Below are 14,556 nucleotides of genomic sequence, written 5' to 3'. Positions count from 1 at the left end.
AGTTATTCTTTTCCCTAGTTAGTTTTCATCCAAGGATTCGATTATTAGGGGGGTGTGTGTGTGTGTGTGTGTGTGTTTAGAAGGTAATTTAGAAATAATATTAGAGGCTGATGTGACCTTTAAACTCTTCAGGCCAATTAAAATTCAGTGGATTCCCCTATTTCTGTGCTTTCCTAGGTATTAATATTGCCAGTCGAGGGGCTTCTGTATGTAGTACTTCTTTACCTTCCTAATAAAAGTAGCAAAACTTGGAAAAAGCCAACTACAGCAAGGTCTTGGAGATACTTATTTCATTATGTAAACCAAATTCTAAAATATGCAGTGTTTTTTTTAAATTTTTGCCTGTCAATTCCTTTATGTTTTTTTTCTTTTAGGCATAAAGTATAGTAACTCTGAGCACCAATAGATTTATACATAGGATAAGAATCTTGAAATCAACATAAAATGAGCTATTTGATTTTTTTTTCCACCCTCAGGAGAGGCTTTAGATTTTCTGGAAGTCAAACATCAATAATACTAACCTTTTTTTTTTTTTTTTCCTTTAGGAAGTCATTAATTGCTACTGTAGAAAAACAACTTCTAGGTGAACACTTAACAGCAATTCTTCAGAAAGGTAATTGGCAATTTGTAAATAAGAGATTGCTTTTTAAATGGCAATGGCAAATTAGTAGGGAATTTTTTTTTTTTTTTTTTTTAATTATACTTTAGGGTTTTAGGGTACATGTGCACAATGTGCAGGTTTGTTACATATGTATCCATGTGCCATGTTGATTTCCTGTACCCATTAACTCGTCATTTAGCATTAGGTGTATCTCCTAATGCTGTCCCTCCCCCCTCCCCCCACCCCACAACAGTCCCCGGAGTGTGATGTTCCCCTTCCTGTGTCCATGAGTTCTCATTGTTCAATTCCCACCTATGAGTGAGAACATGCGGTGTTTGGTTTTTTGTCCTTGCGATAGTTTACTGAGAATGATGTTTTCCAGTTTCATCCATGTCCCTACAAAGGACACGAACTCATCATTTTTTATGGCTGCATAGTATTCCATGGTGTATATGTGCCACATTTTCTTAATCCAGTCTATCATTGTTGGACATTTGGGTTGGTTCCAACTCTTTGCTATTGTGAATAGTGCCGCAATAAACATACGTGTGCATGTGTCTTTATAGCAGCATGATTTATAGTCCTTTGGGTATATACCCAGTAATGGGATGGCTGGGTCAAATGGTATTTCTAGTTCGAGATCCCTGAGGAATCGCCACACTGACTTCCACAATGGTTAAACTAGTTTACAGTCCCACCAACAGTGTAAAAGTGTTCCTATTTCTCCACATCCTCTCCAGCACCTGTTGTTTCCTGATTTTTTAATGATGGCCATTCTAACTGGTGTGAGATGGTATCTCACTGTGGTTTTGATTTGCATTTCTCTGATGGCCAGTGATGAGGAGCATTTCTTCATGTGTTTTTTGGCTGCATAAATGTCTTCTTTTGAGAAGTGTCTGTTCATGTCCTCTGCCCACTTTTTGATGGGGTTGTTTGTTTTTTTCTTGTAAATTTGTTTGAGTTCATTGTAGATTCTGGATATTAGCCCTTTGTCAGATGAGTAGGTTGCAAAAATTTTCTCCCATTCTGTAGGTTGCCTGTTCACTCTGATGATAGTTTCTTTTGCTGTGCAGAAGCTCTTTAGTTTAATGAGATCCCATTTGTCGATTTTGGCTTTTATTGCCATTGCTTTTGGTGTTTTAGACATGAAGTCCTTGCCCACGCCTATGTCCTGAATGGTATTGCCTAGGTTTTCTTGTAGGATTTTAATGGTTTTAGGTCTAACATATAAGTCTTTAATCCATCTTGAATTAATTTTTGTATAAGGTGTAAGGAAGGGATCCAGTTGCAGCTTTCTACATATGGCTAGCCAGTTTTCCCAGCACCATTTATTAAATAGGGAATCCTTTCCCCATTTCTTGTTTTTGTCAGGTTTGTCAAAGATCAGATAGTTGTAGCTATGTGGCATCATTTCTGAGGGCTCTGTTCTGTTCCATTGATCTATGTCTCTGTTGTGGTACCAGTACCATGCTGTTTTGGTTACTGTAGCCTTGTAGTATAGTTTAAAGTCAGGTAGCGTGATGCCTCCAGCTTTGTTCTTTTGGCTTAGGATTGACTTGGCGATGCAGGCTCTTTTTTGGTTCCATATGAACTTTAAAGTAGTTTTTTCCAATTCTGTGAAGAAAGTCATTGGTAGCTTGATGGGGATGGCATTGAATCTATAAATTACCTTGGGCAGTATGGCCATTTTCACGATATTGATTCTTCCAACCCATGAGCATGGAATGTTCTTCCATTTGTTTGTATCCTCTTTTATTTCATTGAGCAGTGGTTTGTAGTTCTCCTTGAAGAGGTCTTTCACATCCCTTGTAAGTTGGATTCCTAGGTATTTTATTCTCTTTGAAGCAATTGTGAATGGGAGTTCACTCATGATTTGGCTCTCTGTTTGTCTGTTATTGGTGTACAAGAATGCTTGTGATTTTTGTACATTAATTTTGTATCCTGAGACTTTGCTGAAGTTGCTAATCAGCTTAAGGAGATTTTGGGCTGAGACAGTGGGGTTTTCTAGATATACAATCATGTCATCTGCAAACAGGGACAATTTGACTTCCTCTTTTCCTAATTGAATACCCTTTATTTCCTTCTCCTGCCTGATTGCTCTGGCCAGAACTTCCAGCACTATGTTGAATAGGAGCAGTGAGAGAGGGCATCCCTGTCTTGTGCCAGTTTTCAGAGGGAATGCTTCCAGTTTTTGCCCATTCAGTATGATATTGGCTGTGGGTTTGTCATAGATAGCTGTTATTATTTTGAGATATGTCCCATCAATACCTAATTTATTGAGAGTTTTTAGCATGAAGGGTTGTTGAATTTTGTCAAAGGCCTTTTCTGCATCTATTGAGATAATCGTGTGGTTTTTGTCTTTGGTTCTGTTTATATGCTGGATTACATTTATTGATTTGCGTATGTTGAACCAGCCTTGCATCCCAGGGATGAAGCCCACTTGATCATGGTGGATAAACTTTTTGATGTGCTGCTGGATTCGGTTTGCCAGTATTTTATTGAGGATTTTTGCATCAATGTTCATCAAGGATATTGGTCTGAAATTCTCTTTTTTGGTTAAGTCTCTGCCAGGTTTTGGTATCAGGACGATGCTGGCTTCATAAAATGTGTTAGGGAGGATTCCCTCTTTTTCTATCGATTGGAATAGTTTCAGAAGGAATGGTACCAGTTCCTCCTTGTACCTCTGGTAGAATTCAGCTGTGAATCCATCAGGTCCTGGACTCTTTTTGGTTGGTAAGCTATTGATTATTGCCACAATTTCAGAACCTGTTATTGGTCTATTCAGAGATTCAACTTCTTCCTGGTTTAGTCTTGGGAGGGTGTATTTGTCGAGGAATTTATCCATTTCTTCTAGATTTTCTAGTTTATTTGCATAGAGGTGTTTGTAGTATTCTGTGATGGTAGATTGTATTTCTGTGGGATCGGTGGTGATATCCCCTTTTTCGTTTTTTATTGCATCTATTTGATTCTTCTCTCTTTTCTTCTTTATTAGTCTTGCTAGCGGTCCATCAATTTTGTTGATCTTTTCAAAAAACCAGCTCCTGGATTCATTAATTTTTTGAAGGGTTTTTTGTGTCTCTATTTCCTTCAGTTCTGCTCTGATTTTAGTTATTTCTAGCCTTCTGCTAGCTTTTGAATGTGTTTGCTCTTGCTTTTCTAGTTCTTTTAATTGTGATGTTAGGGTGTCAATTTTGGATCTTTCCTGCTTTCTCTTGTGGGCATTTAGTGCTATAAATTTCCCTCTACACACTGCTTTGAACGTGTCCCAGAGATTCTGGTATGTTGTGTCTTTGTTCTCGTTGGTTTCAAAGAACATCTTTATTTCTGCCTTCATTTCATTATGTACCCAGTAGTCATTCAGGAGCAGGTTGTTCAGTTTCCATGTAGTTGAGCGGTTTTGAGTGAGTTTCTTAATCCTGAGTTCTAGTTTGATTGCACTGCTGTGGTCTGAGAGACAGTTTATTATAATTTCTGTTCTTTTACATTTGCTGAGGAGAGCTTTACTTCCAACTATGTGGTCAATTTTGGAATAGGTGTGGTGTGGTGCTGAAAAAAATGTATATTCTGTTGACTTGGGGTGGAGAGTTCTGTAGATGTCTATTAGGTCCACTTTATGTAGAGCTGAGTTCAATTCCTGGATATCCTTGTTAACTTTCTGTCTCGTTGATCTGTCTAATGCTGACAGTGGGTTGTTAAAATCTCCCATTATTATTGTGTGGGAGTTTAAGTCCCTTTGTAGGTCACTGAGGACTTGCTTTATGAATCTGGGTGCTCCTGTGTTGGGTGCATATATATTTAGGATAGTTAGCTCTTCTTGTTGAATTGATCCCTTTACCATTATGTAATGGCCTTCTTTGTCTCTTTTGATCTTTGTTGGTTTAAAGTCTATTTTATCAGAGACTAGGATTGCAACCCCTGCCTTTTTTTGATTTCCAGTTGCTTGATAGATCTTCCTCCATCCCTTTATTTTGAGTCTATGTGTGTCTCTGCACGTGAGATGGGTTTCCTGAATACAGCACACTGATGGGTCCTGACTCCTTATCCAGTTTGCCAGTCTGTGTCTTTTGATTGGAGCATTTAGCCCATTTACATTTAACGTGAATATTGTTATGTGTGAATCTGATCCTGTCATTATGATGTTAGTTGGTTATTTTGCTCGTTAGTTGCTATAGTTTCTTCCTAGCCTCGATGGTCTTTACAATTTGGCATGTTTTTGCAGTGGCTGGTACCGGTTGTTCCTTTCCATGTTTAGTGCTTCCTTCAGGAGCTCTTTTAGGGCAGGCCTGGTGGTGACAAAATCACTCAGCGTTTGCTTGTCTGTAAAGTATTTTATTTCTCCTTCACTTATGAAGCTTAGTTTGGCGGGATAGGAGATTCTGGGTTGAAAATTCTTTTCTTTAAGAATGGTGAATATCGGCCCCCACTCTCTTCTGGCTTGTAGAGTTTCTGCTGAGAGATCAGCTGTTAGTCTGATGGGCTTCCCTTTGTGGGTAACCCGACCTTTCTCTCTGGCTGCCCTTAACATTTTTTCCTTCATTTCAACTTTGGTGAATCTGACAATTATGTGTCTTGGAGTTGCCCTTCTCGAGGAGTATCTTTGTGGCGTTCTCTGTATTTCCTGAATCTGAATGCTGGCCTGCCTTGCTAGATTGGGGAAGTTCTCCTGGATAATATCTTGCAGAGTGTTTTCCAACTTGGTTCCATTCTCCCCATCATTTTCAGGTACACCAATCAGACGTAGGTTTGGTCTTTTCACATAGTCCCAAATTTCTTGGAGGCTTTGTTCATTTCTTTTTATTCTTTTTTCTCTAAACTTCCCTTCTCTCTTCATGTCATTCATTTCGTCTTCCATCAGCGATACCCTTTCTTCCAGTTGATCGCATCTGCTACTGAGGCTTCTGCAATCTTCGCGTAGTTCTTGAAACTTGGCTTTCAGCTCCATCAGCTCCTTTAAGCCCTTCTCTCCATTGGTTATTCTAGTTATCCATTCTTCTAATTTTTTTTTCAAAGTTTTTAACTTCTTTGCTATTGTTTTGAATTTCCTCTCGTAGCTCAGAGTAGTTTGATCGTCTGAAGCCTTCTTCTCTCAACTCATCAAAGTCATCCTCCATCCAGCTTTGTTCCGTTGCTGGTGAGGAACTGCGTTCCTTTGGAGGACGAGAGGTGCTCTGTTTTTTAGAGTTTCCAGTTTTTGTGCTCTGTTTTTTCCCCATCTTTGTGGTTTTATCTACTTTTTGTCTTTGATGATGGTGATGTACAGATGGGTTTTTGGTGTGGATGTCCTTTCTGTTTGTTAGTTTTCCTTCTACCAGACAGGACCCTCAGCTGCAGGTCTGTTGGAGTTTACTAGAGGTCCACTCCAGACCCTGTTTGGCTGGGTGTCAGCAGCAGTGGCTGCAGAACAGCGGATTTTCGTGAGACCACAAATTCAGCTGTCTGATAGTTCCTCTGAAAGTTTTGTCTCAGAGGAGTACCCGGTTGAATGAGGTGTCAGTCTGTCCCTACTGGGGTGGTGCCTCCCAGTTAGGCTGCTCAGGGGTGAGGGACCCACTTTAGGAGGCAGTCTGTCCGTTCTCAGATCTCCAGCTGCATGCTGGGGGAACCACTACTCTCTTCAAAGCTGTCAGTCAGACAGGGACATTTAAGTCTGTGGAGGTTCTTGCTGAGTTTTTGTTTGTCTGTGCCCTGCCCCCAGAGGTGGAGCCTACAGAGGCAGGCAGGCCTCCTTGAGCTGTGGTGGGCTCCACCCAGTTCGAGCTTCCTGGCTGCTTTGTTTACCTAAGCAAGCCTGGGCAATGGCGGGCGCCCCTCCCCCACCCTGGCTGCCCCCTTACTGCTTGATCTCAGACTGCTGTGCTAGCAGTCAGCGAGACTCCGTGGGCATAGGACCCTCTGAGCCAGGTGCGGGACACAATCTCCTAGTGTGCCGTTTTCCAGGCCCGTTGGAAAAGCGCAGTATTAGGATGGGACTGACCCGATATTCCAGGTGCCGTCTGTTTCCCCTTTCTTTGACTAGGAAAGGGAACTCCCTGACCCCTTGCGCTTCCCGAGTGAGGCAATGCCTCGCCCTGCTTCGGCTCGTGCACAGTGCGCTTCACCGACTGTCCTGCACCCACTGTTAGGCACTCCCTAGTGAGATGAAACCGGTACCTCAAGCAGAATTGCAGAAATCACCCGTCTTCTGTGTCGCTGGGGCTGGGAGCTGGAGACGGGAGCTGTTCCTATTCGGCCATCTTGGCTCCACCCCCTTAGTAGGGAATTTTTAAAGATGTTGCCCTTTTAAAAATTTGATAGCATGTGGCTGCATTTCTGAGGATGGACACCATCCTTATTAATCACAGTGAATTTCCTGGAGGTGCCAGTTTTCTTATCTGAAAGATACAGGAACTAGAAGAGAAGGATCCACAAATACCAATAAAAAAACAGTGGTTGATATGTGCCTGTAGTATCAGCTACTTGGGAGGCTGAGGCAGGAGGATTGCTTCAGCCCAGGAGTTTGAGGTCAGCCTGGGCAACATAGTGAGACTCTCGTCTCTTTAAGTAAAATAAAAGAAAAAAAGTGGGAAATTCTTGACTTAATATGTAAGCTTTCAGTAAGGAAAGGTATTCCTTTTTACACCAAAGTGGTGAGGGTTTTTTGTTGTTGTTCATGGCATGTCAAACCAAGCACTTCTAATCCCAAGTGAATTTAGAGTATACCCTACATTTTACTTTGAGAATGCCACAAATAGGTAAAAGCCTTACCTTTCTCCCCAACAATATTTTCTTTTGTATAAAAATTTATATATTTAGAAATTTAATGCAGTTATACTGTTATTTCATCCTGAAAATCAAATATTTATTAGAGCCTCATTTAAATTTGACCTATTTATGCATGGCTTTTGATATATCACAGGCTATATCCGGTATTCTGACATATAACTATGTACATAATATGGTTACTACATATATGAGGTATTTATAATGTATATTTATGTAAGCCAGTTTTTATAAGTTTGTTTTTGCCTCTATCATGCTAAATGGCACAAACCATTATGGAGTTAACCATTTTTCTTTCTCTTTTTGATTTTTTTAACTTTTTAAATTAAAATAGAAAGGGGGAGGGGGTCTTACTATTGTGCCCAGGCTGGTCTTGACCTCCTGGGTTCAATCGATCTCCTGCCTCGGCCTCCCAAAGTGCTGGGATTACAGGTGTGAGCCACCGTGCCTGGCCTGTTTTTATTTTTATAACGACTAAAGTCTCTATATTTAGTTTTTATCCAGAAAGATGGTTGGGTTTAATTCCAAGGAAATCTCACATTACAGCTCACGTACAGACTAGTCATAGTTCAAACCAGTATCACAATGATGATTATAACTCAAATTTTATTAAAATGTCTGATAATCTTGTTCACTTTTTTGTTCACTATATTTTAATGCCAAAATGTTTTAAAATACAGGTTTAAATAACCTCCTTGATGAAAACCGAATTCAAGATTTGTCTCTTCTGTATCAGCTCTTCAGTAGAGTTCGAGGTGGAGTTCAGGTTCTTTTGCAGCAGTGGATCGAATATATCAAGGTATTAACAATTTACCTGTGATTTTTCTCTCTTACGGCTTATCTACACATCAAGAGTGCATATTGGCAAGCATTTCTTGTTTGATCCAATTTTTTTTTTTTTTTTTTGAGACAGAGTTTTGCTCTTGTCACCCAAGCTGGAGTGCAGTGGCGCGATCTCGGCTCGCTGCAACCTCTGCCGCCCAGGTTCAAGCGATTCTCCTGCCTCAGCCTCCCAAGTAGCTAGGATTACAGGCATGCACCACCATGCCTGGCTAATTTTGTATTTTTAGTAGAGACGGGGTTTCACCATGTTGGTCGGGCTGGCCTTGAACTCCTGAACTCAAATGATCCACCCGCCTTGGCCTCCCAAAGTGCTGGGATTACAGGCGTGAGCCACCACACCCGGCCTTGATCCAATTCTTTTAAGGGAATTTTAAATTTGTTTAAAAAGTAATGGGAATTTTGAGAACAGTCAACCTGAGAATGGTAGCTGTGTGGCATATCAGCTATAAAACCTGATTGATGGCTGACATAATTTCTTGTTTTTTTTGTTTTTTTTTTTCCTTTTTTTATTTTAAATTTTTAATTTATTTTTGCACACAAAACAATAAACATTTTCTAAAAGTACATACAAACAAAAAGATGCATATCAAACATATTAGGAAGGTTGCACATGGGAAGACGGGGAATAGAAATGGGGGGTGGGAATTAAAGAAAATAAATGAGAGAGGGACTTTGTATGGATCAATGATAATAACTCAATCCTCTATTTGACAAAGAAGGAGGAGAAGGAAGAGGAAGAAAAAGAAAGTGGGATAAAGGATCAGAAAGGGAGGAAAATAGAAAAAATTAGAGTATGACTCCAGTGTAGACCTGTTTTGTTGTCGCTTGGTTGGTTGGTTGGTTTGTCAGTTGCATTTTTCATATGTTTCGCCATGTTGGCCAGGCTGGTCTCGAACTCCTAGCCTCAAGTGATCAACCCGTCTCGGCCTCCCAGAGTACTGGGACTACAGGCGTGAGCCACCACGTCCAGCCCCCACATTGCTTCTGGCCTCTGTGGTAGACCTCCCAGACGGGGCGGCCGGGCAGAGGCGCTCTCCACATCCCAGACGGGGCGGCCAGGCAGAGGTGCTCCTCACATCCCAGAAGGGGCGGCCGGGCAGAGGTGCTCCTCACTTCCCAGACGGGGCGGCCGGGCAGAGGCGCTCCTCACTTCCCAGACGGGGCGGCCGGGCAGAGGCGCTCCTCACTTCCCAGACGGGGCGGCAGCGCAGAGGCGCTCCTCACTTCCCAGACGGGGCGGCAGCGCAGAGGCGCTCCTCACTTCCTAGACGGGGCGGCAGCGCAGAGGCGCTCCTCACATTCCAGAAGGGGCGGCCGGGCAGAGGCGCTCCTCACTTCCCAGAAGGGGCGGCTGGGCAGAGGTGCTCCTCACTTCCTAGACGGGGCGGCCGGCAGAGGCGCTCCTCACACCCCAGACGGGGCGGCCGGGCAGAGGCGCTCCTCACTTCCCAGAAGGGGCGGCCAGGCAGAGGCGCTCCTCACTTCCCAGAGGGGGCGGCGGCCAGGCAGAGTCTCTCCTCACGTCCCAGACAATGGGCGGCCGGGCAGAGACGTTCCTGACTTCCTAGACGAGGTGGCGGCGGGGCAGAGGCGCTCTTCACCTCCCAGACGAGGCGTCCCGGCAGAGGAGCTCCTCATAACCCAGAGGATGGGCGGCCAGGCAGAGATGCTCCCCACCTCCCAGACGGAGGCTGTAATCCCAGCACCCTGGGAGGCCAAGGCAGGCGGCTGGGAGGCGGAGGCTGCAGCGAGGCAAGACCACGCCACTGCACTCCAGCCCGGGCAACACCGAGCACCGAGTGAGCGAGCCTCCGTCTGCAGTCCCAGCACCTCGGGAGGCCGAGGCGGGCAGAGCACTCGAGGTCAGGAGCTGGAGAGCAGCCTGGCCGACATGGCGAAACCGCGCCTCCTGGCTGACATAATTTCTATCTCTACCACTTAAAGCAGTGAATGTAGAAAAAGAAGACTTTGAACCCCAAATTTCTTTCCTTTCTTCAATCTTACACTAAAGCCAGATTGCCATTTTAAGGAAATTGAAAGCTGACTTCTTTAAAAATAAGGAAAAGATCCCAGAGGCTTCTAATAATACCCTGTTATGATATCATATGCCCAGTGATCATTGCTTACTATTTTTGTGATTATAGATGAGTGGTTAACAGTGTGGATATTTTAGCACTTTATTTTTTTGTCCTCATTTCACCATCAGCTTTATTTTGCCAGGTGCAGTGGTACATGCCTGTAACCCCAGCTACTTGGGAGGCTGAGGCAGGAGGATCCTTTCAGCCCAGGAGTTTGAGACTAGCCTGGGCAACATAGCGAGATTCCATCTTAAAAATACCTTTATTTTACTTTTTAAAGATCTTTAAATATATATGCCACTTAAAATACGATTTGGGGATTGTTTTCATTGTAGACAATTTGATTACAGTAAAAAGTGGTAATTTTCGTTTTAGGCATTTGGCAGCACTATTGTAATTAATCCTGAAAAAGATAAAACCATGGTTCAAGAATTGCTGGATTTTAAAGATAAGGTTGACCATATAATTGATATCTGCTTTCTGAAGAATGAGAAATTTATTAATGCCATGAAAGAAGCATTTGAAACGTTCATTAACAAAAGACCAAATAAACCAGCTGAACTTATAGGTATGTTTTCCAGTCCTTTTTCCAGTTGTTTAATGATGTTCTTTGAGTCATAAAATCTCAATCTGAAATTTTTACCAGGTTGTAGTATTACTAATTCCTTTTGTTTGAGGTTGCTTAGCTGGTATATCAAGTTTGAAAAGTGTTTCTAAAAACCTGGATATAAATACTGAAAGCCCACATGTCAAACATAATGTGCTTTCTTTGAAAGACAGTACATTGGACACTGTTTACCTTTATTGATAATAAGCTTATCTGTTTTCGTAGCCTAACGATTTAGAAATGAGGCAGGGTGTTATTTCAAGCTACAAAAAAAGGGCAGCATGAATTACAGTTGTCAGTGAAAAAGAAAAAAGTCCAGGGCAAAAATAAACCTAATAATCTGGGCCCATTTAGCATAAGGATGCGATATACACTACAGTGCTTCTCAGGTTTTTCCACCTGAGTACCCTTAGTGTCAGAGGAGGGGGTAACCTGAGAAGGCCTAGGGTCCTCTGCCAAAATGATGAAATTTTGTTGCAACCTATCTACTATTTATCCTTAAACATGTAGGAAATTTTACTTTCTACTCTATGATGTATCTGGTTTATTTTAATAGAAAAGTAATGTTTAAGATTGCTTACTATTCCTATAAAATGGATACTCCAGAAGATTCCCCATGTCTTTTCGTGGCTTTGATTACATTATGCCCTCACAGGGCTACATGAGACCTCCCCCACAGGATGTCCCTATCCTATTTTCATAAACATCAGTATAGTGGAAAGTACATTTGATCTGGAGTCAGAACACTTGGGTTTGTGTTCAGGCCCTGATGTTATTAGCTCTATGGCATTGAACAAGTCAGTTGATCTTCCTGACTTTGGAGACTTTAAAAAATGCATATAGATTTCTGAAGTATTGAAAAACTCAGTGTATCATACTCCTCTTTGGGTATATATAGTGCCCAGGACCTCGTGTATTCCCTGGTTATTAAACAACAAACTTTTCCCCCATTTTAGCTAAGTATGTAGATTCAAAACTTCGTGCAGGCAACAAAGAAGCTACAGATGAAGAGCTTGAGAAAATGTTGGATAAAATTATGATCATATTTAGATTTATCTATGGTAAGTATTTACTAATGTTTTAATATTTTTATTTTAAAATAGCACTCAACAGAGAAGCTAGCAAGTATATTCAAAGTGGAGGGAATATTTATTTGGAAATTACAGATTTAAAATTGTTTTTAATTCATTGGGGAGATATGTGAGGAATGTTACGTGATTGTCCTATGCTTTGGCTCTTCTAGTATTAAGTGCCTTGATTTTTGCTACTTGGCTTAATCTCTTAAATATTGGCACCAAAGCTACCAGTCCACAAAAGCTTTTCTGAAGAAAAGTTAATGCAATCAAGACAGTTACATGCAAAAAAGTTTTACAATAAAGACTTCGAAATGTCTGGCACAAAAATAGATCTCTACTGTTTCTTGCATTTAACAAACTTAAATAAAATGTGTAAAGTAAAATAACTTGGAATAATGTTATGCTTTATTAAAGCACTTTAAAGCAGTTTTGTTAGAACTTTTTATTGGAATATTATAAATTTTGCATTTCTTTTTACATAGGCAAGGATGTTTTTGAGGCCTTCTATAAGAAAGATTTAGCCAAGCGCCTGTTAGTCGGGAAGAGTGCATCTGTAGATGCTGAAAAATCAATGCTGTCCAAACTTAAACATGGTAGGTTTCTCATTCTTTCTGTTCCTTTTCTTTGATTTCTGAAGGAGAATGTTAGCTTTTTACCCTTTCAATCGATTTCCTCTTTTGTCACTCACGTCTATGTATATATGATGAAAACATAAATTGAGCAAGCTCCTGAGGTTTCCAACTTGTACATATATCCAGAGTTGTTGTGTTTTTTAAGATAAAGCATTGTTCTTGGTTTTATTATTTGTATAAAAATTTCCCATTTATTTTATACCTAAATAGTAGATAAGGTTACTACAGGATTAAAGAGTTTGACTCTGAATTAATGGGGCATACACTTTGGGGTAAGGATTTCTTTTTATTCTTATGAAAGTTACAGATCATACTTCATACTAAAGTAAGTTTTGTATTTCGTGTTTCCCACTTTTAAACCTCTTTTGTTTTTACCACTTTAAAATATTATACATGTACAAACATCTTTAATAGAATGCGGAGCTGCTTTCACCAGTAAACTTGAAGGAATGTTTAAAGACATGGAACTTTCTAAAGACATCATGATTCAGTTCAAACAGGTAAAAGTGAGTTAAACTCTTAATTCGTCAAACTTAGTTATATTTAGTTATCTGCTTGCTGTGATTTGTGCTAAAGAGGATAAATAGAAACGTGTTTGTTGTAATTACTTCATGGCAACTGAGGTGATATTCACAGTAGAAAAAAAATCATCGGTGAAATATAAGTACATTTGACCTACTTTAGGATTTATTTTTAACAAACACCCAGAATAACACAAAAGTAAAAATAAAATGTATTGAACTGAAGTCAGTACAAGAAGAGCTATAGTGGGAACAGGGCTTTCCCCAGCATCTTATCGTTTGGTAATTTGCATGTTCAGAGCTTGCAATGGGGAGAGAGGAGAAGTGATAATGTAGCTGTATAAAGCCTTTGGGGACATTGGGGATAGAAAGCTAGATCCACAGTTTTGAAGATGTAGGTAGAAAGTAGTTTTGAAATGTTTAAGAACATAGGTGATAATGATGACAAATTAGATTTTCCTCTTTTGGGTTTTAGTAGTGACTTCTTTACTCCACAGTGTTGCTAAGATGGGAAGTGGAAGTGAAAGAATTAAGAAAAAATCAGAGTCAGTAAGATTATGGATTCTATAGTAGCTACCGAATAGGGCTTATCTGCTTTGCCCTTTTCCCCTCTTTTTCCTTCCCTACTCCAGGTCACTCCCTGCAGACAGGCAGTGGAGCAAGCGAAAAACTGGAGACTTGGGCTGGCTGGTGGGGTGAGGAATGGGGGGTTGCTGCAAGGTGTTTAAGCCACATAGGGGTATTCAAAGGTGGGGACTGCAGGTGGTATTGGGGAAAAGAATGGAGAAGAGATCCTATAATGGCCCAGCCGTATGTAAGAAATTATTTAAGTTGATAATGCCTGTAATGAGGTCATGTGATCCTTGTATGCCTTTGTATCAAAATGTTAACCTCTGTACTTGCCTAGTGCATTTTGTGTAGGTTTCATTTAAAGTCTTCTTAATAGTTGCCTTTTATTTTAAGGATGGTCAGTGTTTGCATGTAATTTCATAACGGGGAACTTCTTAAATAGATTATTATGATATGAAATGTATGCAGTTTTAAGATCTCAGTGTGTGTTTTGATCTTCTTATAGTATATGCAGAATCAGAATGTTCCGGGAAATATTGAATTAACTGTGAATATCCTGACAATGGGCTATTGGCCAACATATGTGCCTATGGAAGTTCATTTACCACCAGAGGTAAGAGTTACTGTTTAGAACTGAATTATAGGCATAGAGATCATAGCATTTCCATTTTGCTTGTCATTTAAAAATAGATACTTAGAAAAAAAAATAGAGACCCAGGGTCTCGCTGTATTGCACAGGCTGGTCTTGAACTCTTGAGCTCAAGTTATCCCCCCGCCTCAGCCTTCCAAAGTGCTGGGATTACAGGTGTGAGTCATCAGGCCTGGCATGGATACTTTTAAAAGTGTATGTCAGTAAACGCACCAACACC

General features: G+C 40.8%; 1 protein-coding gene across 2 annotated transcripts in view; it reads left to right on the top strand.

The window, feature by feature from the left end:
• CUL4B (cullin 4B) overlaps window positions 1-14,556 on the top strand; it is a 55,819-nt gene that overhangs the window by 31,281 nt on the left and 9,982 nt on the right. For both annotated transcript variants that reach the window (XM_063634853.1, XM_055269390.2), the window contains 7 exons: window positions 546-613; window positions 8,041-8,159; window positions 10,657-10,849; window positions 11,845-11,949; window positions 12,447-12,557; window positions 13,011-13,102; window positions 14,193-14,300. In XM_063634853.1, coding sequence (XP_063490923.1) covers window positions 546-613; window positions 8,041-8,159; window positions 10,657-10,849; window positions 11,845-11,949; window positions 12,447-12,557; window positions 13,011-13,102; window positions 14,193-14,300 — 796 coding nt within the window. The remainder of the gene's footprint in view (window positions 1-545; window positions 614-8,040; window positions 8,160-10,656; window positions 10,850-11,844; window positions 11,950-12,446; window positions 12,558-13,010; window positions 13,103-14,192; window positions 14,301-14,556) is intronic.

Source organism: Symphalangus syndactylus, chromosome X (assembly GCF_028878055.3).
Source record: "Symphalangus syndactylus isolate Jambi chromosome X, NHGRI_mSymSyn1-v2.1_pri, whole genome shotgun sequence".
Classification (NCBI taxonomy): domain Eukaryota; kingdom Metazoa; phylum Chordata; class Mammalia; order Primates; family Hylobatidae; genus Symphalangus; species Symphalangus syndactylus.
Note: the sequence above shows the minus strand (reverse complement) of the source record. Positions and strands in the feature narration are given on the sequence as shown.